The sequence below is a fragment of the Aristolochia californica genome, unplaced genomic scaffold (genome assembly GCF_029961685.1).
Source record: "Aristolochia californica isolate CCGP_79_NKW_82.1479 unplaced genomic scaffold, dmAriCali1.0.hap1 SCAF_10, whole genome shotgun sequence".
Lineage (NCBI taxonomy): Eukaryota > Viridiplantae > Streptophyta > Magnoliopsida > Piperales > Aristolochiaceae > Aristolochia > Aristolochia californica.
In genome coordinates, this window is record NW_027181771.1 from 35,627,669 (window position 1) to 35,647,734 (window position 20,066).

Below are 20,066 nucleotides of genomic sequence, written 5' to 3' on the forward strand. Positions count from 1 at the left end.
TACAAGTAGTTTTTCATACACTGGAATAAATCGAGTAAAATGGCACTCTCCAGAAGAGCAATTCTTGAACTCTTCAACCTGCAAACGCTCTTTCTTTTGCAGAATATTACAGTTAATTCACTGGTTTACCCTCCATATTTTGACACAACCATAGGATTATCCTATTTCAAATAATTTTCAAACCTTAAAGATGACAACCTATATGCACAACCATGATGATAGAAAGCCTTTTTAGGCCAGTAATTTCTACGCTAATCCTCAATAGCGCTCTTTAGGAAATAGCACAGAACATCAAGTGAACAACAGGCATCATCTTTTTATAGCAGGATTAAAGGCGTTCAGATAATCTTCCGCTGCTCATAATAGATCAGAAGTTTGAAACTACCCGATCACAGCGATTTACAACAAAATCCATGTACCCATCGCTCTTACAGAACAATATGTCGATCAGGCTTTGGGTCTCTCTTCCGAGAACCTTGGCAACTGGACAAGAGAATTCACACGTGTCACGCCTTCCAAACCAGACCACTGTTGATCTTCATTCTTCAATACTGTATCTTCTTCCGCTGAAACCACCAGAGGCATTCGACTGTTATTGGGGTCGCTACTGTCTGATGCTGACCTGACAGTGAAATTTCTCTGCAGACAAGGTTCAAGGTTCAGCTGATCACAATTACCATCGTCCAACTCCTTTGCCTGAGACTGGCAATGATACATGTGATTGGTAGCAGTGGAGACACTCAGAGGCTCTTCGGTATCAGATTCTGAGTCCATTTTCCCATCTAAGTACATACAGACCACAGCACAATCATCTATCTTTGAGGTTGGGTACTTCAGTTTCCATTCATGAACAGCGGCATCAACAAGCACCCTTGCAACTGAGGATCGGCTGGGTGCTGTTGATACAATATCCACCACTTCTTCATTGCTCAAAACATCCCAGACCTGAAACAAATTCTTCAAATTTTAGCCTGTATGCTCATAAGACAGAAAATCCGGCATGGTGACATCTGGAGGTACCACTGCCGCCAGGCAATGAAAAGTTTATGAAGCTTTATGCACCATTACCTGTTTCTTTCAAAGGTCAAACAATGAATTAAGTTACCTATTTGTATTTTGAAATAAGTATTATTAAGGGCTTAAAAACACATGCCTCTAATAACCGGTTTCCTCCAATGCACAAAGAACAATTCTAAACAGCAACTACCATAAAAGGGAGAAAAAGAATGAGCACGAAAACAACAGGTTCGGAGGAAAGGTTCCAACCCCAAGCTTGAAGTAAGATAAAGGGATATGTAGAGCTTAGATAGAACTGTTGGTTTGACTAATTTCAGTCTTGTCTTCGTTTTTGTTAGTAGATCTAAGATTGAATAAAAGAGGTATAACCTGTGATTTTAAGAATGCTCGTGAAGTAGATTGAGAGGCAGCCCATACCACACGTAGACTTCTATTGCTAGGCTAATCATTTAAAAGGAAAGGAGATTGACAAGAATGTGACACAGATAAATGCTGGACGCCAGACAACTGCAGTGCTACACAGGAGGCAAACATTGAAAAGCTGCAGCTGCCTCCTATGTTGATCCAGGACCAACCTATCCTAAATAGACATTTTTCCAAATGACCTATCCTAAATTGGCATTTTTCTAAATCCTGGGTTTGATCATTTAGGAGTAGGAGCTCAAGATGAATGTAGCACATAGGATAAATAATGGACATGGAGTGGAGTTTAACATCTAAGGTGCAGAGGCATACATTGAAAGGCAAGAAGGCCCAAGCCTACAAGCCACCTGTCAGATAGGTGAAACATTAGGAAGAATAGTTCGGTAGTGTATAAACACCATAAATAGAACAAAAGGATCACAGATACGAGAAGGTTAAGGAGGGACTGAAGAAAATCTATAAGATATGAAATTAACAACAAATACATCAGAGAGCAGCAAGAAGAAATAAAGACAGGCCAAAATGTTATGCACTTCAATGAAACACTAGCAGAAAATCAATCCAGCACGTCAACTAGTAAATGTGCACACAAGTTGACACTGAAGTAGCCTGCACCAACAAGGTTGGGATAGGACTGGCAATGACGAGATATTCTTTTCTCCAGTACTCAGTTTAGAAGGTCAAACACCATCTGACAGCTCCAAATCACTCTAAAGAGCAAAACTCATGCCTCTTGATTAAACAGCTTCTAATGAGATCGAGTAAAATTTAGCCCAGAAGTGCCAATGACTACAGAGCTTTTAATTATCTCATGTACTATATTATACCACTAACATAAGGCCCTTTTGTTTTTAATATTTCCACTTTAACGTTTCTCTTGATGATGCTAATATAATGAAAAAAAAAGTGTTTCAAGCAGATACTCAGATTGAAATGCTTAGAATATTTTTATCAAAAATATTTTTACAGGTACAGGACAACCATTAATCAAATAAAAATGTGGCACATGTGAGTTTTCCTGTTCCATTGTAAAAAGAGGACCAGTTTACAAGAAGTCACTTACCCCATCAGATGCTAGTACAACGAACTGATCCTTCTCAGTGAGTACCCTGTGAGAGAATTCAGGTATCGATATCACCCCGTAGTCCTTTAAACAAAAATCTCCAAAAGCCCTTGCCATTGCTAGTCCAGGGGCATCATCAAATGGCAACCAAACTCTTTGAACTTCTGGTTCATCTTGAAGAGCAAAAACCCTGCCTCTGCATTTTTTAATCCTTTCAGCTTCCCCTGGAAGAAAGTCAAAGTAGCAGATTGAGTTGAAGAGCAGAGTAACTCATCCAGAGTAGTAATCATTAGTCTTCGAAGTCAATGATACATACGGGGGAGATCAGGCTTTAGATCAACAGTCAACTGTACCGCAACCATTGATTCACCACTGCCCCTGGATCCTAGGACAGCCCGTGAATCACCAATGTTTCCAATGAAAAGATTGGATCCCTGAAAATAGCAAAAAGAAGATAAACAAAAGAAATTTGAAAAATGAGGAACAGAAGCATGGAGAGAGAGAGAGAGAGAGAGTGTTTGCGCCTCGCCTGTTTAACCAATGTAACAGCCGTACTACCACTGCAAAAGCAATCCACGGCGGGATGAGACCTCAAGTCCTTGTCCATGGCTTTGAATGATTTAAGGAAAGCATTTCTCCACATGTGCAGCAGTGGGTCCTCGGATATGCTGTCCTTTGCAGAAGCCACATGTTCTCTGGATTCCATGTCCACCTTTTTCTTGAAACAAGTAGTGACCTCCTTGTTTGCCCTTAAGTTGTGAGATCGCTTAGACAATAGCAGCTTCAGTGGCAAAGCATCTCTCACCTTCCTGGCTACAAGGTGGCCATGGGGTCCATGACCATCAAAGACACCACAAAATATCGAATCTTCGTCATCATAATCCTACAAATAACGGTGGTGTGAATCAATTTGAGCAAGAGACTGATTTCAAGTAAAGGACAGAGCGTCTTACTAGAACAGCTAGACATACTTCCCACACAACCATGGCATCTTGGTTAATGCCCTTTCGCCCTTGCTGTGTAAAAACACATGAGGTCCTGCTTTGGCCATTTGTAAGGATTCGATTACATACTGACGTCAGATGCTGCAAGCTGATAACCTGTTCGTTTGAGAACAATCTGGTTTTTCTTCTACCCCCACAGAGTCGAAATTGACGAGAAGATGAAGTCCTTCCTCCATCACTGTCATCGCTACTATAACTACCGACTGATATACAAGATCCCATTTGTTCATTCGTATCCGGAATTTCTCCCCTCCATTCAGCAAAAGACAAAAAAAAAAAAAAAGCGTAAGGTGAGAGATGAACTCTTCTTCCTTTGGCAATACGAGCTGAACCCAAATCTCATGACATCTTAGAAGAGAAAGCTTGTTGGTCCCCCCTGGGTTCTCCTTCTCAACGAAGTCAAAGAGTCCTCTTCTTGCATGCCGCCAATGGCTTCGGGCCTAGTTAACGAGTTTAGAGTAGGAGCATCTTGGGACTTAATTATGTCACCATAACCTGGATCTAGCACACAAAACGTGAAGAGATAAAGAAGTCACTATGAGAGCCGAATAGGAAAAGATTTGTTTATTCGACTACGCAAATCTTCAATTGAAAACATCGGGCAAAAAGAGGTGGCAGTGTCTGAAACTGATTAAAACAAGAACAGCAGAAAGCTGAACATTTCGTTAGGATTTGCAGAAACAAAAACAATGTGGGCAAAGGTTCGATGATGAGCCGATCCAATAGGTATCCCTTTTATCTCGGGCAGATCCTGCCGATATTGAAGAATGGATAAAAGCGCACCGGTAGCCAAATCGTATAAATGATTTGCATAAACTTGAACTGAAATAAAAGAAAACGGAAATGGCAAAGACACATAACGTTTGTTCTAAGCAAAATGCAAATTTTAAATTCGAGGAACAGAAAGGGGGTGTCATCGCAAATACTTATTTGGCGGGACAAGGAGCGAACGTCCACGAGACATCGATAACTCCTAGATTGAAGAACACCGAAATGAGAACGCGAACAGGACAAACAAGTACTTGGTATAACCAGAAGATCAGCAGAGCTTGTCGCAGTTCTTCAATCCAAAACGATCCAACGATGGCAAAGGATGCATGAGAGAGGAAAGGAGGCTTTACTCACGATGGCTTGTACATTTGTTATTTCCCTCTCGATTCAAAACGATCAGTATTGAAAGCGAAGGCAAGCTCATTCCAGTAAGATTTATACATTTCGACTTAAGAAGATGAGAACTGTTAGCAGCAATGAAAAATGCATCAAACCGGATTACACTCCAACGGAAATCCTTGGTAAAGGTAACGTGCAGAGTTTACAAGACCAAACTAAACCACTGGATTGTTGGCAAAGCTAGGAGCACCAGATTTAAAGGAATCAACAACACCAGGTACAGTAGCCGAAAGCAATAATTCCGTGAATGAACAAAAAATAGTAAAAGCTCCAAAACAGATAGGCTGAAAAATAACAAAAGCCACCATAATAAACATGAAAAGATAAAAACCAAAACACAAAGGAGGAACGCAATGTATCTTGCAACTAAGAACTAAAAACTTTTTTTAAGGAAAAAAAAAAAAAGCATAATTTATCATGTGAAAGATAGCAGGAAAGCAAAGAAACCATTTTCGTTTGATACAAGAAAAAAAATTGATGGCATTTACCAGAAACAAAAACAGACAATGAAAATGGTAAAACAGCAGTAGGTCAGAAAGCAGAGTACTCGCATGAGAAAAGAGAAGAGTAAAAGAAAGAGGAAAGCGACCGAGAAGTTCGAAATGATCTACTCTGATGTGTACAATAAAGCAAAGGAAAGCAATAAACCGGCAACTAAAAGTCGAAATCGCTACCTCTTCTAGTTCCAAACCACGGATTCCCGATCCCCAATGTACAAATCTTCGGAAGATCCAGAGACTAGGCCCTCTTGTGTAAAGAAGAGGACGAAAAAAGCAAATGGTTTGGTCGAAAATTAAGATGGACTGGAGACTCAAAGAGGGTACTCGATAGAGAGAGAAAATGTGCATGCAACTGAACGGAAGAAAAAGAGGGTTGCCGCTGGGCAAATGGCTGGCTGTTGTTGCCCTCGGAGCCGGAGAGAGAGTGGGAGGAGGAGCAGCAACGGAAGACCGCACACATTAATAGAGCCGCATTAAATGTAAAGGGCAAGGGAAGGACTTGCGAAAGAATTAAAAGCGTGAAATCCCTTGTCGTCGGCTAATATTAGTTCCGTAGTCGCTTTCTGAATAATTAAATACAAATCCCTCGAATGATTCTCCTTCGTCTTGGTGTTAAGCTCTTGGGGGTGTGTGAACGCAGTGGAGTGTGTTCTTCCCTATGAACTTAGCTACGGAAATGGGGACTGGATCGAAATTATAATAAATTTGAGGACCTGCAAGAAAATTGTCTATAAAAGAAGAGTAATACAGCAAGCAGAGGAGATCGGTGGTAGGAGGCAAATGATGGGAATGCAATTCAAACAAGAGGGGGCGGGACCACGTGGCACATGCAAAAGATAGATCATCAAGGTTTCTTTTTCTTTTTAAAAATTTTATCGTGATCTCTGCGATCTCGAATGTGAGTATGGGGCCGAGGGTGCTTTTAAATTAAAAGTCCGAACGGACCTCTGGCCGTTCGTGGATTGCGGCTCCTGCCCTTTTACTCTATTCCACGATCCATGGTTCTCGGGTGCCCGCCACAGCCCTCACCGCTTAAGTTGTTAGAGGCCCATGCCCATGTTCAAAAGAAAAATCTAGGCTCATAGTTGCATACTATTATGTCGTACCTCAACATCATTCTCTCACTCTGCGAAGCGGCCCAAGCGGCTCTTTGTTTTTAGTTAGTGGCAACGATACTGTTCTGGTAGCGTTGAATGCAGATGCAGGGTGGGAGAATCGACCGATTCCGAGCCGGAGGAGCACTTCTTTGAGTTTTCTTGCAGAGGGTGGAGGTGAGCTCTTTCAAAAGATGATTTCGAGGGTGATCTTCTTTTTAGGGGGGGTTAGTCCACAATGAAGTGGAATGAATTCCCCCCGCATTACCTAGTTCATCCCACTTATGGCGTTAGTCCAGAATGACTTGAATTGAAGTGAGATAACACTATTTCATTCGCTCAGGCAAAAACGGGGGAAAGTTGTTTCCTACCTATTTTGCGAATCATCAACTTTCCATGCGCGACACGCGTTGTTTTCTTCCCCCCTTCCCCTACTATTCTGTTCTCCCTCTCGTCAGCCTCTCCAAACGCAGAGCCCCCTCGGCCTCCCTCTCTTCCCCCCTCCGCGATTTTTTTCCTCCCTCTACCCCCACCCCCGTTGACCGTCCTCCCTCTGCCCCCACCTCCGCCGCAGAGCCCCTCAGCCTCCCTCTCTTTCCGCGCCCCCCCCTGTCGGCCTTCCTTCCTCCCTCTCTCGACCTCCGTCGCAGAGCACGGGAGGCCAGAGCCCCTCGGCCTCCCTATTTTCTCCCTCTCGGCGCACCGTCGGAGCGTCGCCTCCGTCGCCGTTGCCCGTCACCATCGCCGTTGCCCGCTGCCGTCGCCGTTGCCAAGATCGCCCCAGAGGAAGACGAAGATGATATTTAATTTTTCCTAAGTTAGGAAAAATTAAACATCGTCATAATTGGTTTAATTATCCAATTAATTAAACCATTAGTTTTTCATTTTTTGTTAATATATTATTAATTAATAATATTTAAAATGTATATTATGTTATTGATAAATTAATTTATTTATTTATTTTTATTAAAATAATGAGTTTTAATGTTAAACTATATCTTATGTTATTACAGAATAATTTATTTATTTATTATATTCACTTATGTTATTTTTAACTTTTTTATTTATTTTAAATAATTTATTCTAGTCACATGTAATTAGTATATTAATTTATAATAAACTATAATCATTAATTGGTTTAATTATCCAATTTTTATAATTAATTAAACTATAATTATTGTTTTAATTTATAATAAATTATAATCATTAAGTAATATAATATAATTTTTCATTAATTAATATATTAATATATTCTAATACTACACGTTAAATCACTTATAAATGTAATAATCACGCTTATTTTTGTTAATTATATGTTTACGTATATATTCTATTTAAGTATATTATAAAATGTTACTTATTCTCTTTTTTATATCATATTTTTCATTTGGGGGCACTAACACTGGAATCTGTTTTCCAGCCACTTGAACTCGTCTATACTAACACCCAAACATGAGTTGAAGTGGAAGCAATTCATCTCACTTCAATTCAATTTTTTACTTTATTTCCGCTTCATTGTGGACTAACCCCCCATTAAGTAGGAGCCAATGATTTGAAGCGTTTGCAAAAAAATTGTTTGTCCGCTTTCTTGAGAGAGGCAAGGGATGCGAAGGTGGGGGGGGGGGGGGGGGGGACGGGGGGCGGCTCTCCTTCAAAATTTCAATCCAGTATGAGCCGGATTCCATAGGGTTGGTGATGGTTTGGGCCCAGAAACAGGAGCTGTCAACATGTATGACATGGGGTGCAGGGGGGGATACTTATGGATTGGAATATACTTTTGTCACGTCTAATCACTCACTGGGAGAAAATGACGCCCACAAATATCTCCAATTTGGAGATAATAACAAAGGTTGTTGTGATTGATCGTGAGGGAGGAGATAAGGAAAAGCAAGAATGGATCAATTCACAGTAATGAGACTGCTCTGGAAGCATCATCTCTTCTCCACCACCACCTTGCAATTTTATCCATTTCCAGTAACCTGGAAAACCCATCCTTCACATCAAACCCTCTTCCACTCTCACCTTAACACGTATTTGCCTTCCACTACCCACATACGCCCTTTCATCCACTACGTTCAATATCGGAATCCATGCTTCGAATAAATACCTTCTTCAGCTAATTATAGCACTTCCCCTCGGCGACTGGCTCCTATTAATCACTTCTCGTTTATGTTACTCTTTTTATCTTTTTTTTTTTATAATAATAACGAGATAACAACAAGAACAATAACAAGAATTATCTCATGAAAAATGATGAACAAGATATTGGAAATTAAACGCGAGCACCAGATCATATCAAACTTGTCGTAAGCAATTCCACATTTAAATTTCCTTGAATACATACATACACAAGGATCCCCACGGTCTCCTAATTAGCTGATCGCCTTAAGACCTCTTAGCAAGCAAGCAAGCACGAGGTGAAGATCTTACGGTTTTTTCATAGCATCAATAATATTAACCTGTGCAGTAGAAATAACTGAATCAGAATATTATGGTGAGTGTGATATACAAGAAATCATGTATTTCTTCCTTCTCCTTCTGAGTAGTCACCGCCTAACCTCAAATTGCTCGAAACCGAAACAGTTCCATCGGACTCTTTTCTCTTTCCGTTTTCATGCTACGTGACACCTTAGACCTACAGATAACGGGCGTCCAACGCGTCGGCAGTACTTAAAATCTTCAACTTCCTGACGTCCATCTCGACTCGATGCATCATCGTCATCATCCTTGTTTCTTGTTTAATCTTTTACAGCATATCGATAGCGTAGATCAGGCGTTAGGACGTCAGTAACATTTCTGTAGTCTAATGCAGTGATTGCGTATAAAATGATATATAACAATACCAATGGATATCCACGCCTGTCTGATCAGATTTCAAGCGCCCCAGTTGATGCCGGACAGCTGGTACGGTTGCCGGAAAATACCGTCACCGGTGTTCCCGAGAAGCGTGTGATGGAAAGGAGCTGCAGGCTGAGGGACTTGGCTGAGCAGGGTGGTGAAGGAGTTGGTGCCACCGCCGACAGATGTGTCGCTGCTGGTGTTCAACCTTTTGCCTGAGGGCGTCTGGAATCCACTCTCCGACTGCCAGTGGGGAGAGGCGAGTGCCCGCTTGAGTGGGAGGCGTCCGGCATGCGGGACCGGCGAGAGCTCGGACTTGGATACCGTGGACGAGGAGCTCCCTCCGATTTGGGATGTCGAAGCGGTGTGGATGCCTTCGTCAGAAGCTAGCAACCCTTGGAAGAAGTTCTCGTCGCCGTCGAGCACGGGTCCGTAGCTAGGTTTCTGCATTAGTTGTGATAGCCCCTCTCCTCCGATTCGGGGAAGAGATGCAGCAATCATTTGGTCCATGCAATCATCGGTCTTATCACCCTCCAGGGGCCTATGGGAGTTGTTCTTCTTGTATATCCGGCACAAGACCCAATCGTCGAGCTGCCATATATAATGATGGAAGGAAGAAGAGACAAACAGAATTAATTATGGCAGTGATGATCACGAATTATTAAACTGTATATGGCATATATTTATATTTTGGCGGTGTAGATTCCGATTCTCCGAAAGCAAGCAAAATCCAGTATGTTAGATAGTTACCCTGAGAGAGGTCTTCTTGGACATGTCAGTGGTGGAGAGAATGGTCTTGCTGCCGCCGCCTCCGCTATCGGTAAGTCGATACTCGTGCATGATCCAATTAGTTTTGACACCTTTAGGAGGCCTACCTCCGTAGAAGACCAAAGCCTTCTTGACTCCGACTTTCTGATTCCCAGCGGCGGTCAAGATGGGCTTGTCTGTGCCGGTGGCCTTCCAGTATCCCGAGGTGGCTGCACGGTTAGGTCTCGCTCCGTTTGGATACTTTCGGTCTCTTGGACTAAAGAAATACCATTCTTGTTCCCCGAAGGTAGCCTTGCCTGCAGAAAGTTATTAACCTTGAACTAACTAATTGAGAAACTGAAGAAAAAGAAGAAGATCAAAAGGCCGTCCAGGAAAAGATAGGGGTGGGTCGGAGACGGACGGAAGCAGGATAAGAGTTGTGTACCTGGAAGCTCCCAGGGATCGAACTTGTAGAGATCAACCTCAGCGATGATGGTGACGGGAAGAGGGGCTGAAGAAGCCTTCTTCTTGAGGTAGTGGACGACCAACTCTTCATCAGTTGGGTGGAATCGGAAGCCTGGGGGGAGATGTGGCTGGTGCGAGCTCGAAGACGAATCGGTGCTCTCCATAGTATAACTTGCTTCTTCCTTTGTCGAGCGAGTATCAGGAGGAGCGAATGATATTGGCAGGAGGAAGGAGGGAGGTGGTTTTATTTGATAAATGAAAGAAAGCGCAAGTACAATTTCTCATTTTATAAGAGAAAAGAGAAAAAACGGGAAGAGAGAGAGAGAGAGAGAGAGAGAGAGAGAGGAAAGAAGAAAGGAAGCGCATGTGCGGGTTTGCTTTAAAACGGTTATGGGGCAAGGGAGGTATTGATGACGGTGGCGGGGGGAAGGGCGACTCCGAATCCGCAGAAGCCGCTACCACACCGAACAACCACCGGACATCTTGCGACGCGTGTAAAACGTGTTTTTTCAGAGAAACATGAGGAAGACACGTGTCTGTAGGAACCAGAAGGTTTGGCCCTGTTGCCTGTTGGTTGGTTCAAACCAAGTGGGTCGGGGTGTGGATTCTCTTGATCCGTGCCAACAGTCCTTCCTAAAAAACCGAGGGTGAGTCCAAGCAGCTCACACGGCCCGCCTAATTATCTCTATCTCGCGAGAAATCAAGTAATGGTTGCTCCTGGTTGGTTATAAATACATAAGCAACCAACTCGTGCGTGCGTTATAAACCATTGGTCTGGTTTCTGGAACGAGTTGAGATCTCTGAACGTGGGTGCCCGCCAAATTGTCGTGGGTGATATCCTCGTCTTCAAAAATATCTAAACTCACGACCACAAGTAACATATGATCTAATTTCTTCCCCGTGATATGTTGGTGCAAGTGTCTCCCTCCACCCGCCAACCTTATAAATGATACTTTTAATATTATACCTTGAAAATTCACATCGAGAAATGCAGACCCTAGAGCAGTTCGTTTAAATCGTCCGATTGGCTTAAGGACGGCTTAATTGGAGGGATTTAGGGAGAAATTTTCCATGCTTAATATTGGTAACATCATGGAGAGACAACCAGGAGTGGCTGCCACCTTGTAGACACCACACTGCGTCCGCCATCAAATCAAAGAATCACAGCTCTGCCTTTACACAAAGGTCTTCATGAGTATCATCGATGGAACGACTCCGTTTGACGTTTACATGTACTAGGTGGGATTTGCCGGCCAGTCCAGGTTTGACAGACTAACCGGGGGAATCTTCCCCTGTACTTTCATTCTCTGCACGTACGAACACGTAAGTTATTTGGCAGATAGCTAGATTTCATGTCGAAAAGTTACCTTGCTCTCTTCAATGGAGACCTGGTTATCTCATGCCACTGAGTCAACCATTTCCACTACTGGGATGTGAAAACTGAAGAAGAGAGGGATGAATCGGGTACTGATCAAATTCATGAATAGCGAGCTAATTAACGTCCTCGATTTTGTCCATTTCAATGAGGTACTTTCAAGCCGGGAGCAAGAGTGAGGCTGAGTAGCACGTAGTTGAAAAAGATGGGAAAAAAAAAAAAAAAAGGAGGAAAGCCGGAGTTGTTTGTTATCAGTCCAAGAAGCTTCAGTAATTAGTGGGCAGGCCATCTTTTGCAAAAAGGAAAAAGATGATGAAAATGGTGAAAAAAAACGGAGCACAGAAAACTAATTATTAATTTCTTTCCGTTCCTCTTGAGTAGTCATAAGAATCAGTGCAAATTTCTGAGTCGTTGCCTGGATGGAGATTAGAGATAGGAGGTTTTTAGAGAGGAATAGTTACCCAGTAGCAGGCCAGGTATCATCTCCAGAATGCAGGGTGAGAAATTAGAACGATTTATAAGGTTCTCGTGTCAATACTGTTGTGTCTGCCTCCTGTGGTTCGATGGGGATTCGGATGGAGATACTACTTCACATCGTCCATCCTTATCATATCTTATCTCATATGTGCCCGTGTGAATCTTGAAAAAAACTCTCTTTATTCACCGGTGTAATAAGATCATCCTGACAAAAGTACGTACACTGTATCCCCACTAGATACAGTTCGACCGGTCCCTTACTATTGGTGACAAAACTTCCTCATCTACTCTTTCCATACCGATGTCCAATCCGTGAAAGCTACGTACATATACGGTATGTGAAAAATTAAGAATAAATAATATTATGTTGTGTGAGATGGGGCGTTGAAGGGGGAAAATTATTTTCCCCCTAAACTTAGGTATCTCGGTTCTGCCGAGACGCGTCGGAGGGGAAGAGCTTTGGGTGATGTCGGCTAGCTCGGGGTGGTCGATGATGGTGGCTGCGGTTGTCGACGACGATGAGCAGCAGAGAAGGCGATGTATGGGGGGAGGGACTAGGTGCGGCGGTGACGAAGACGTGGGGAGAGCGAGTTCGGCGATAGCGGCGATAGTGAAGATGGACACCGACGAGGACATCGGGCAAGGCGGCGGCGGCAAGGCTACGGGAGCAGAGCCCCAGTCGACGTAACTGGCTTCGCTGTGAAGGCTCGAGGATTTTTTATTTTTTATTTTTTGTTAAGAATATCTCCGGCAATATTGTAGGCATCTCTACTGGTTTTTTTTATGTAGAAAATCTTTAGCTTGGTCGAATTGAAGTTTACAGCTAGCATGACCGGATCAACCAACCAGCGTCCTCCCCTCCATTTTTGGCCACCAATTTTTTCTCTATTCAGTCGACTGTCCTTGATCTGCAAAACCCACTCAAGCAAGGGTGGGAACTTGTAACTTGGTACTTTGGAGCATTTAATCAAGTATAAGGGGGGCAGGTGTGACTGTAGTTTTGAAATTTGTGAGGATTGAATAATGTCGGGTCCGGAAATTAATTCGTTTCTGGAGTTACAATTAGAATCCATTTAAGCCCATGGTCTACTAAACATTTCCTATTTACGGGACCTACCTTATGGGCAAAGCCAAAAAGATAACAAGGGCGACATCTCGAGAGGATTAAGAAGAATAAAAGTACATACTTAACGGAAACCCATCTCAGAACCTCGGATTTATTCGACCCCTCCTATTTGATATCTTTAAGTCTTCACATTACCGCAGTCTGCTCACTCGCTTTTAAGTCAGAAATTGGACTAGTAATTGGCAGGTTTTACAGGCTTTCCACTTTCAACCATATATCGTGGCTCCATTTTTCGAAGCCATGGTGAGATGATTAAAGAGTAGGCTGCTTTCTTGTAATTAATCCCAATTCGAGCATGCATTGGACCTAATTTCTATGGATGCCCTTTCTCCCATTCTCCATCCCCATTACTGGAAGACTCATGCCTTCCTTCTTGCTTTGACGGCATATGCTTTCCTTCTTATGCCTAACTCTCCTTGCTGATCTCTCCTGATAAGTTTTGCATCTCATCTTGGATCTATCTTCTATGTGCCATCTCAATCACTTCAAACATCATGGGCCATGGCAACATAACGTATAGACTTCGTTACAGCTACAAAATGTAATCGCATGTTTGACAAACCTGACTGGGTTTCTTGAGGAAGAAATACAGAATCCGTAGACAAAAAAAAAAAAAAACCTTGTCTGTTAATACCAATTCATCCAAGCTTTCACGATCTACAAGTACTTCGTCTTTCTCGTGGGATAAATTTGTTCGTGCAATTTCCTTCCTCTGCTCTACCGTCCGCCGAAGATCATGACCCCAAGGGCATACGAGGTTTTACAAAATCTTGAAGGCCGTTGTTTTAAGAGTTGGTTTGTCTTGCTTCATTAACCTGAATGTAGCTTCAACCAAAGTGCAAGCTGGTGGACTGATTCTTCCAAGTGCCTCCCAGTTCATGGTCAAAAGTGTTTAATCTCTCCTGCTGCAATAAAGCAACAACGCATGTGAGAATATTGAATGGACAAAAAAGTACTGGAACGAAATATTGAGTGCGCTTATTGGTTTGTTTAAAAATTTTAAAATAAAAGAGCTCAGAGTTTCATAATAAAAAACTCTGAAGAAGTATGGGTGAAGCGGATAGAGGTGAAGAATGGCAGACGTGGTCGGAAACCGCACGAGGGTTGAACACTAGAATCGAATAACCGTGCCACGTGGGAGTATTCTAGGATTGACGTAAGCGCGTGCGTTTACAGGAAAGAGACGGCAGAAGGCAAAGGACTCCGCCAGTCCACTCTCATTTGCCACCCACGCCACGCGTAAAGTGGCAACCGGAGCACTGAGATTCATCTGTGAAACTCATGCCTTGGTTCATCCTTCATCCCTTATTTATAATATCTTATTTCATTTCTTACAACCTTAGTTTTACGCTAAATACATACATGACAATCGGGAGTGAGAAACGTAAATATGTGCAAATTATAGAGAGGCGGACACACTAACAACTAGTAACATTAGGATACTCAACAGGCACTCCTTAATTTCTTAATTTTTTTACTCACCAGTTATTCGTTTATCATGTATAAATTCGTAAAGCTCAGTACAAATTACAGGTAAAGAACGAAACTTGATCTATCTTTGCAATTTTGGTACAGTAAAACTTCTTCTCGGCGTGAACGCTCCATGAGACCAAGCGTAACAATCAATTAATTCTCTTCTTCCTATCTACGGCCGAGTTAGTCCATTAATTCTGTCTGTAAATGGCGTGTAAACCGAGTGGGTAGCCACTAACTGTGCACAGAAAGATTGAATGGTCTAAACTGGGTCGGTGCCCGTCGATCAAAAACCGCGAAGAGCAACATTAATAATTCCCAGTTTAAACACTTATATAACCAGTGGCCCCGGAAAGCCAAGGCACAAAGAATCGATCTCTAATCAAGCTTGCTTTGAGAATGACATCGGCTCGTCCCCTGTTCCTTTGTTTACGTTCGCGCCTGCCGATTGATTACCAGAGCTGACACGCTCCGGTAGTAGTAGGATAACCACTCGAAAAGGAGTCTAGCCACAAATTAGGGTGGGTTGTTTTCTGCTCCTGCTGTGTTGGAGAAAGGAAGGTGAAGTTGTCCACGTGCTGCCGCTGATAGACCACACTCTCGACCTCCTCTTCTATGGAGGAGTCACCCAGCACGTCCGAAGGAGATCCCACTTGGCAGAGGGAGATGGACGGCACCGCACCGAACCCGTGAACCGCTTGAGTGTTTGGCAGACCGAATTCTGTCGTGTTTTGACCTAACCAGTCCAGCTTTCCGGCGCCGCCCAAATTTTGAAAATAGTGATGGTCTACCTCTTGCAGAAATTTCAATGAATTCACTCGTGGAAGAGAGAAAAATCTTTCGTCAATTGCTGGGAGTGATTTCAGTACGTCTTCAAGATTGGCCGATGAAGTCAAGACATTATTGCAGTTCTCTTTGACGGAACCGCTAGACTTTTCCAATCCCGAGTTCTTCTTGTAAATCCGGCACAGGACCCAGTCGTCTAACTGAGAGAGTTTAAATTAAGAAAAAGTTAGTCTATTTTTCGTTTGAAATTATCCATATAATATGTGTTGGGAAAATTTTAAACAATAAACAATATGACGAATATATATATAAGCTAGTAAAATTATACGGGAGGAATTTCCTCATGAATTTGCTTACCCTGATGGATCCTTTTTTACGGGTAGAATCACCGAGGCGGTACTCATGCATAATCCAGTTGGTCTTATTGCCTTTGGGAGCTTTGCCGACGTAAAAGACGAGAGCTTTCTTGATCCCAACCTTCCTTCCTTGTGCTGTTATCACCTTATCGGTGCCGGTTGCCTTCCAGTAGCCTGAACCGGCGACTCTGTTGGGTCGAGAGCCATTGGGATATTTCCGATCTCTGGGAGTGAAAAAGTACCATTCTTTCTCGCCAAACAGAGCTTTTCCTGAGAAGCAAATTGAAGCGCATGTGAGTACTCCTCAATATATTATATTATACCCGTGATCTTCCTGAAGAAAATAAATCCAGTTCTGGGCAATTCATGAACAATACGGCATAAAAAAGAAAAAAAAAACAAACAAAAGGAAAAAAGAAAAAAAGAAAAAAAAATCTTACCGGGAAGTACCCATGGATCGAACTTATAGAGATCGAGCTCTCCGATCAATTGCAGAGAGAAATGATGGCCGGCGGCTTTGCGGCAGAGGTAATGCACTAAAAGCTCTTCGTCGGTGGGGAAAAATCGGAATCCCGGCGGTAAGGAGAGCTGTGAAATGGGGTCGGCTTCCATCTTGGAGTATGGGGAAGAGCAGCAGGAGCGGCGGAGGAATTGGAAAGTCGAAAGCAAGCCTAAAAATGAGGCTCGATTGAATTTAGTAGAAAGAAGGTTTTTGTGTCTTCACGGGCATGAGCAATTTATATATAGAGAGCCAAAGCGGAGATAAGTACGGACGGTAAAAGGATCCGCTTTAGGAAAGTGGAGAAGGTATCGACACGTGGACTGGTGGAGGTGAAGAAGGTTTGGACGTTATCGTTGCGGGGGGTGGGGATGGTTTTGTCGCAAGTAAGAGAGGGTTTGAGCTTATCCGAGAATGCATGAACCTCCCAGAAAAAAAAGGTGAAGATCGGGCCGACTGACACCTGATGATGCTCTACCAAACGCTACTCAAACGTGTCAAACCTACAGGCATGGCCAGAGGATGTTTCTGGAAGACCAAATCATTTTGGTACGTTAGCAACCAGAGCTGGGCCCTCTTCTCCTCGATTGATTGCGCACGATATAATAAGACGTCGGCAAGTTAGCGCTGACCGAAGACTTGCCCCCGCCCCACCTCCACCGCAACCTTTCTTCCCTTGTCGCGTTTCCTTGCCTGGATTTGGGTCAATTTATACTTTAAAAAATTATTTATTCAGCTAATTCAATATCAAATCAGATTATGTATTGCGTCAACTCGAGCATGCACGACCTCTCAGTTTCTTCCATATATACTTCTTGCACTTGAAATTTAAGCCATAAACCTAGACTTGGCAGCCCCATTTTCAAACACCAATTCACTTCATTATTGATCCCCTACATGATACCATCGATTGGATCAATTAAGTGTGTTAAAATTTAATTTATTTTGTTTTTGATCATTTACCTAATTACCTGTTCTACCCATAAGTAATTTTAAAAAAAATAAATGGACAATTGAAACTAATAAAAAAAACATATATTTGCTTGTTGAAAATCAAATAATACAAACTTACATTTTTTAAGATTATAAAAATGTTCTCTTCCACTAAAAACTTAATTATTTCTTAATTGGTAGGAAATATCTATCATCAAACTTTAATTCATGTAGAGTCATTGTTGGACTCTTCAAGTCCCTCTTTTCTTATATTATGTAAGTTCATTTTTTTCTTTCTTCTATTTATATCAAGTATCCCCCTTTTGTATCGTTTTTTGTAATTTCAAAATTTTCCATTAAAGGACAGTTGGATACGTGTAACATAGATGGCTTCAAAAGCTAAAGCTTCATCTATGATTGGTTCTGTCAAACACGAAACCTAACCTTATCCCAAAAACACTGAAAAATCGGGGTTTCTCCCATCTACCACCCTATGACACGGGATTGGGGAAAACCTAGACTCAATTTTAAGAACTCTTTTACCTTTAAAAATAAATTATCTATAAAAGGATATAATTACCTTAATTTCTTTGGATATTCTTTTATTGTTGGTTATTTTATGTTATAAAATAGAATTTTTATACATTATAAATCTTTTTTATATTTAAAAATTAATATTTTAAAAAACAAATGAATGATAAAATAAACCATGGGAAATTCCGAATTCATTACTTGTTTTTATGGGTTCGGGTTTTGAGATCAGGTTCAGGTTTTAAACCCCAACCCAAAACCAATGTATGCCAAATCCATTCTAAATTCTTGCTATGTGACCATGCCTCCCGGGGATGACTCGTCAAAGCCCGACCACCTTTGGCGACTAATAATATTTTTTTTTCTTCTCATTATCAGGCTTTAAAGAATAAGAATTTGATGAAAAATATTGCAAGTACAAGTCAAAGTATATAATAGGAAATGAGATGGACTCGACTCGATGAAAGGTGCGTCAGGTCACATGTTCTGTACGTGCATGTTTAGACAATTTAGTGTAACGCGATTAAATCTAATATGGTATAACAAAAACCTTTTTGCCAATGCTCTCTAAAAATCATTTGAATTACTCATTTAAATTTTTATAGTGAAACTACATCCCCAAATGGAGGCATAAATAAAACAGTTGGTGGTAATCAAATCGAAACCTAACCTAAATCGGGTTCAACCAAATAGAGTGCTTCGTCTAGATTCGAAGTCAAAAGACCGACGAGAAGGGAACTCTTAAGTCCAGTAGTCTGATTACACTGTGTAGGACAAATACTTGTGACTCTGATTAAACAGAAGAAGCCTTTGGAGAGATCCGATATATGGCTCAGGCTCGCAGTTGAAACAACAAATTTATACAACCTCTAAAACAAGTAAAATTCTTTTTCTATCGTGGCAGACTTGCCCAAACCCACTCCAAATTTTTTATCTGTTTATTTTTAGGAAATCTCAACTCTCTCGTGGTCGTGGAGGTCGCTCTGGAAACATGTGTCGCGATTTCATTGGACTCCCACTCTGTGATACCGGATAAGACGATAAGCCCACGTGGCATCATGGACTTGCCCCTTTTTTCTTCTCCCCTCTGTTGTTCCACAAATCTCTTGTTGCTGCCTCCTGCATCCACCAAGAAACCGAACAAAGGCATGGCCTCTCCCTCTCTTTTAACCCCCAACTCCACCTCCAAGCCAGCCGCCTTCATCTTATCAAAATCTACCACCTCCGTCATCAGGGCGCGTGCCGATACGGTACCCCGGCAGGCTTCCGCTTTGAATGGAAGTGGGCGTCGAGAATTTGTTAGATCCTCCATTATTCTCAGTGGGATGTCGTCGTTTCTCTTCCCGATCAGTCGTCCGGCATTGGCATCATCCGATGAGGAATACGTAAAGGAGACGGAGGAAGTTATCAATAAGGTACGAGGCACCGTCAACATGGACAAATCGGACCCAAACGTTGCTTCCGCGGTTGCTGACTTGCGAGAGTCTTCCAACTCTTGGGTGGCCAAGTACCGTAAGGAGAAGGCCTTGCTCGCTCGGGCCTCTTTCCGGGATATGTATTCTGCCCTCAACGCCGTATCTGGTCACTACATCAGCTTTGGGCCGACTGCTCCAATTCCTGCCAAACGCAAGGCCAGGATCCTGGAAGAGATGGATACTGCGGAGAAATCCCTGCTCCGGGGAAGATAGAAGATTATCCAAGCCACTCCATTGGATAATTCGTTTTCATCCAAGGCCAGAGTGATTTTTTTTTTTTTTTTTCCTCACAATTTTCTGTCTTCGTGCTTGTTTTTCTTTCTATTGGCGCTTCTCGCGATCTTTGCCATAGAGTGGTAATCTGTGGAGAGGATTTTCGGATAGATGATCAGAGAGTATATGCACTTGTGCCTGTGTTTCCAGTGTCGAATTTGTTCTATTGCATGGGCGCTGTAAATTACACAAGGGAAAGAATAACATTCGCGCGTTCTTTAAACTCTGTAACACTGAAAATATGAACAGCCTAGTGGATCTCGTCACCGCTCAAACCTTTTCCGCACTTCAAGGCCATTTAACCTATCTTATTGTCGTCCATAGCTAGGTTTCAGGGATTTCCAGTCGACCAAAGAGGAGAGGGAGTGGGTGGGGATCCGAGCTCAAATTTATAATTACCCAAACAAAAAATATAAATCCAGTGTAACCTCCTGCTTAGGA

At 42.3% G+C, this 20,066-nt stretch overlaps 4 protein-coding genes across 6 annotated transcripts; 1 reads left to right on the forward strand and 3 right to left on the reverse strand.

The window, feature by feature from the left end:
- Nucleotides 1-293: 293 nt before the first annotated feature.
- LOC137938712 (probable protein phosphatase 2C 1) lies at nt 294-5,746 on the reverse strand. Of its 3 annotated transcripts, none has more exons than XM_068783739.1 (6): nt 5,352-5,746; nt 3,475-4,002; nt 3,033-3,386; nt 2,820-2,937; nt 2,504-2,727; nt 294-945 (listed from the first exon to the last, which is right to left on the reverse strand). In XM_068783739.1, exons 2-6 carry the CDS (start codon nt 3,727-3,729, stop codon nt 448-450), a joined length of 1,449 nt encoding a protein of 482 aa, XP_068639840.1. In that variant the 5' UTR covers nt 3,730-4,002; nt 5,352-5,746; the 3' UTR covers nt 294-447. The 3 variants fall into 3 exon arrangements, with proteins under 3 accessions (XP_068639840.1, XP_068639823.1, XP_068639831.1); XM_068783722.1 differs by having other exon boundaries at nt 3,475-4,008; XM_068783730.1 differs by lacking the exon at nt 5,352-5,746 and adding an exon at nt 4,434-4,852 and having other exon boundaries at nt 3,475-4,008.
- Nucleotides 5,747-8,634: 2,888 nt separating this feature from the next.
- Nucleotides 8,635-10,485, reverse strand: LOC137938729 (NAC transcription factor 25-like). Its single transcript, XM_068783751.1, has 3 exons — nt 10,302-10,485; nt 9,860-10,173; nt 8,635-9,700 (listed from the first exon to the last, which is right to left on the reverse strand). The coding sequence occupies exons 1-3, from the start codon at nt 10,483-10,485 to the stop codon at nt 9,146-9,148; spliced, it is 1,053 nt and encodes a 350-aa protein (XP_068639852.1). The 3' UTR covers nt 8,635-9,145.
- Nucleotides 10,486-15,071: 4,586 nt separating this feature from the next.
- On the reverse strand, nt 15,072-16,526 carry LOC137938737 (NAC domain-containing protein 72-like). The gene is made up of 3 exons (XM_068783763.1): nt 16,355-16,526; nt 15,916-16,184; nt 15,072-15,758 (listed from the first exon to the last, which is right to left on the reverse strand). The coding sequence occupies exons 1-3, from the start codon at nt 16,524-16,526 to the stop codon at nt 15,225-15,227; spliced, it is 975 nt and encodes a 324-aa protein (XP_068639864.1). The 3' UTR covers nt 15,072-15,224.
- A 2,454-nt stretch (nt 16,527-18,980) lies between these two features.
- On the forward strand, nt 18,981-19,782 carry LOC137938755 (photosystem II repair protein PSB27-H1, chloroplastic-like). The gene has a single exon (XM_068783788.1). The coding sequence runs from the start codon at nt 19,026-19,028 to the stop codon at nt 19,563-19,565; it is 540 nt and encodes a 179-aa protein (XP_068639889.1). The 5' UTR covers nt 18,981-19,025; the 3' UTR covers nt 19,566-19,782.
- Nucleotides 19,783-20,066: the final 284 nt, after the last annotated feature.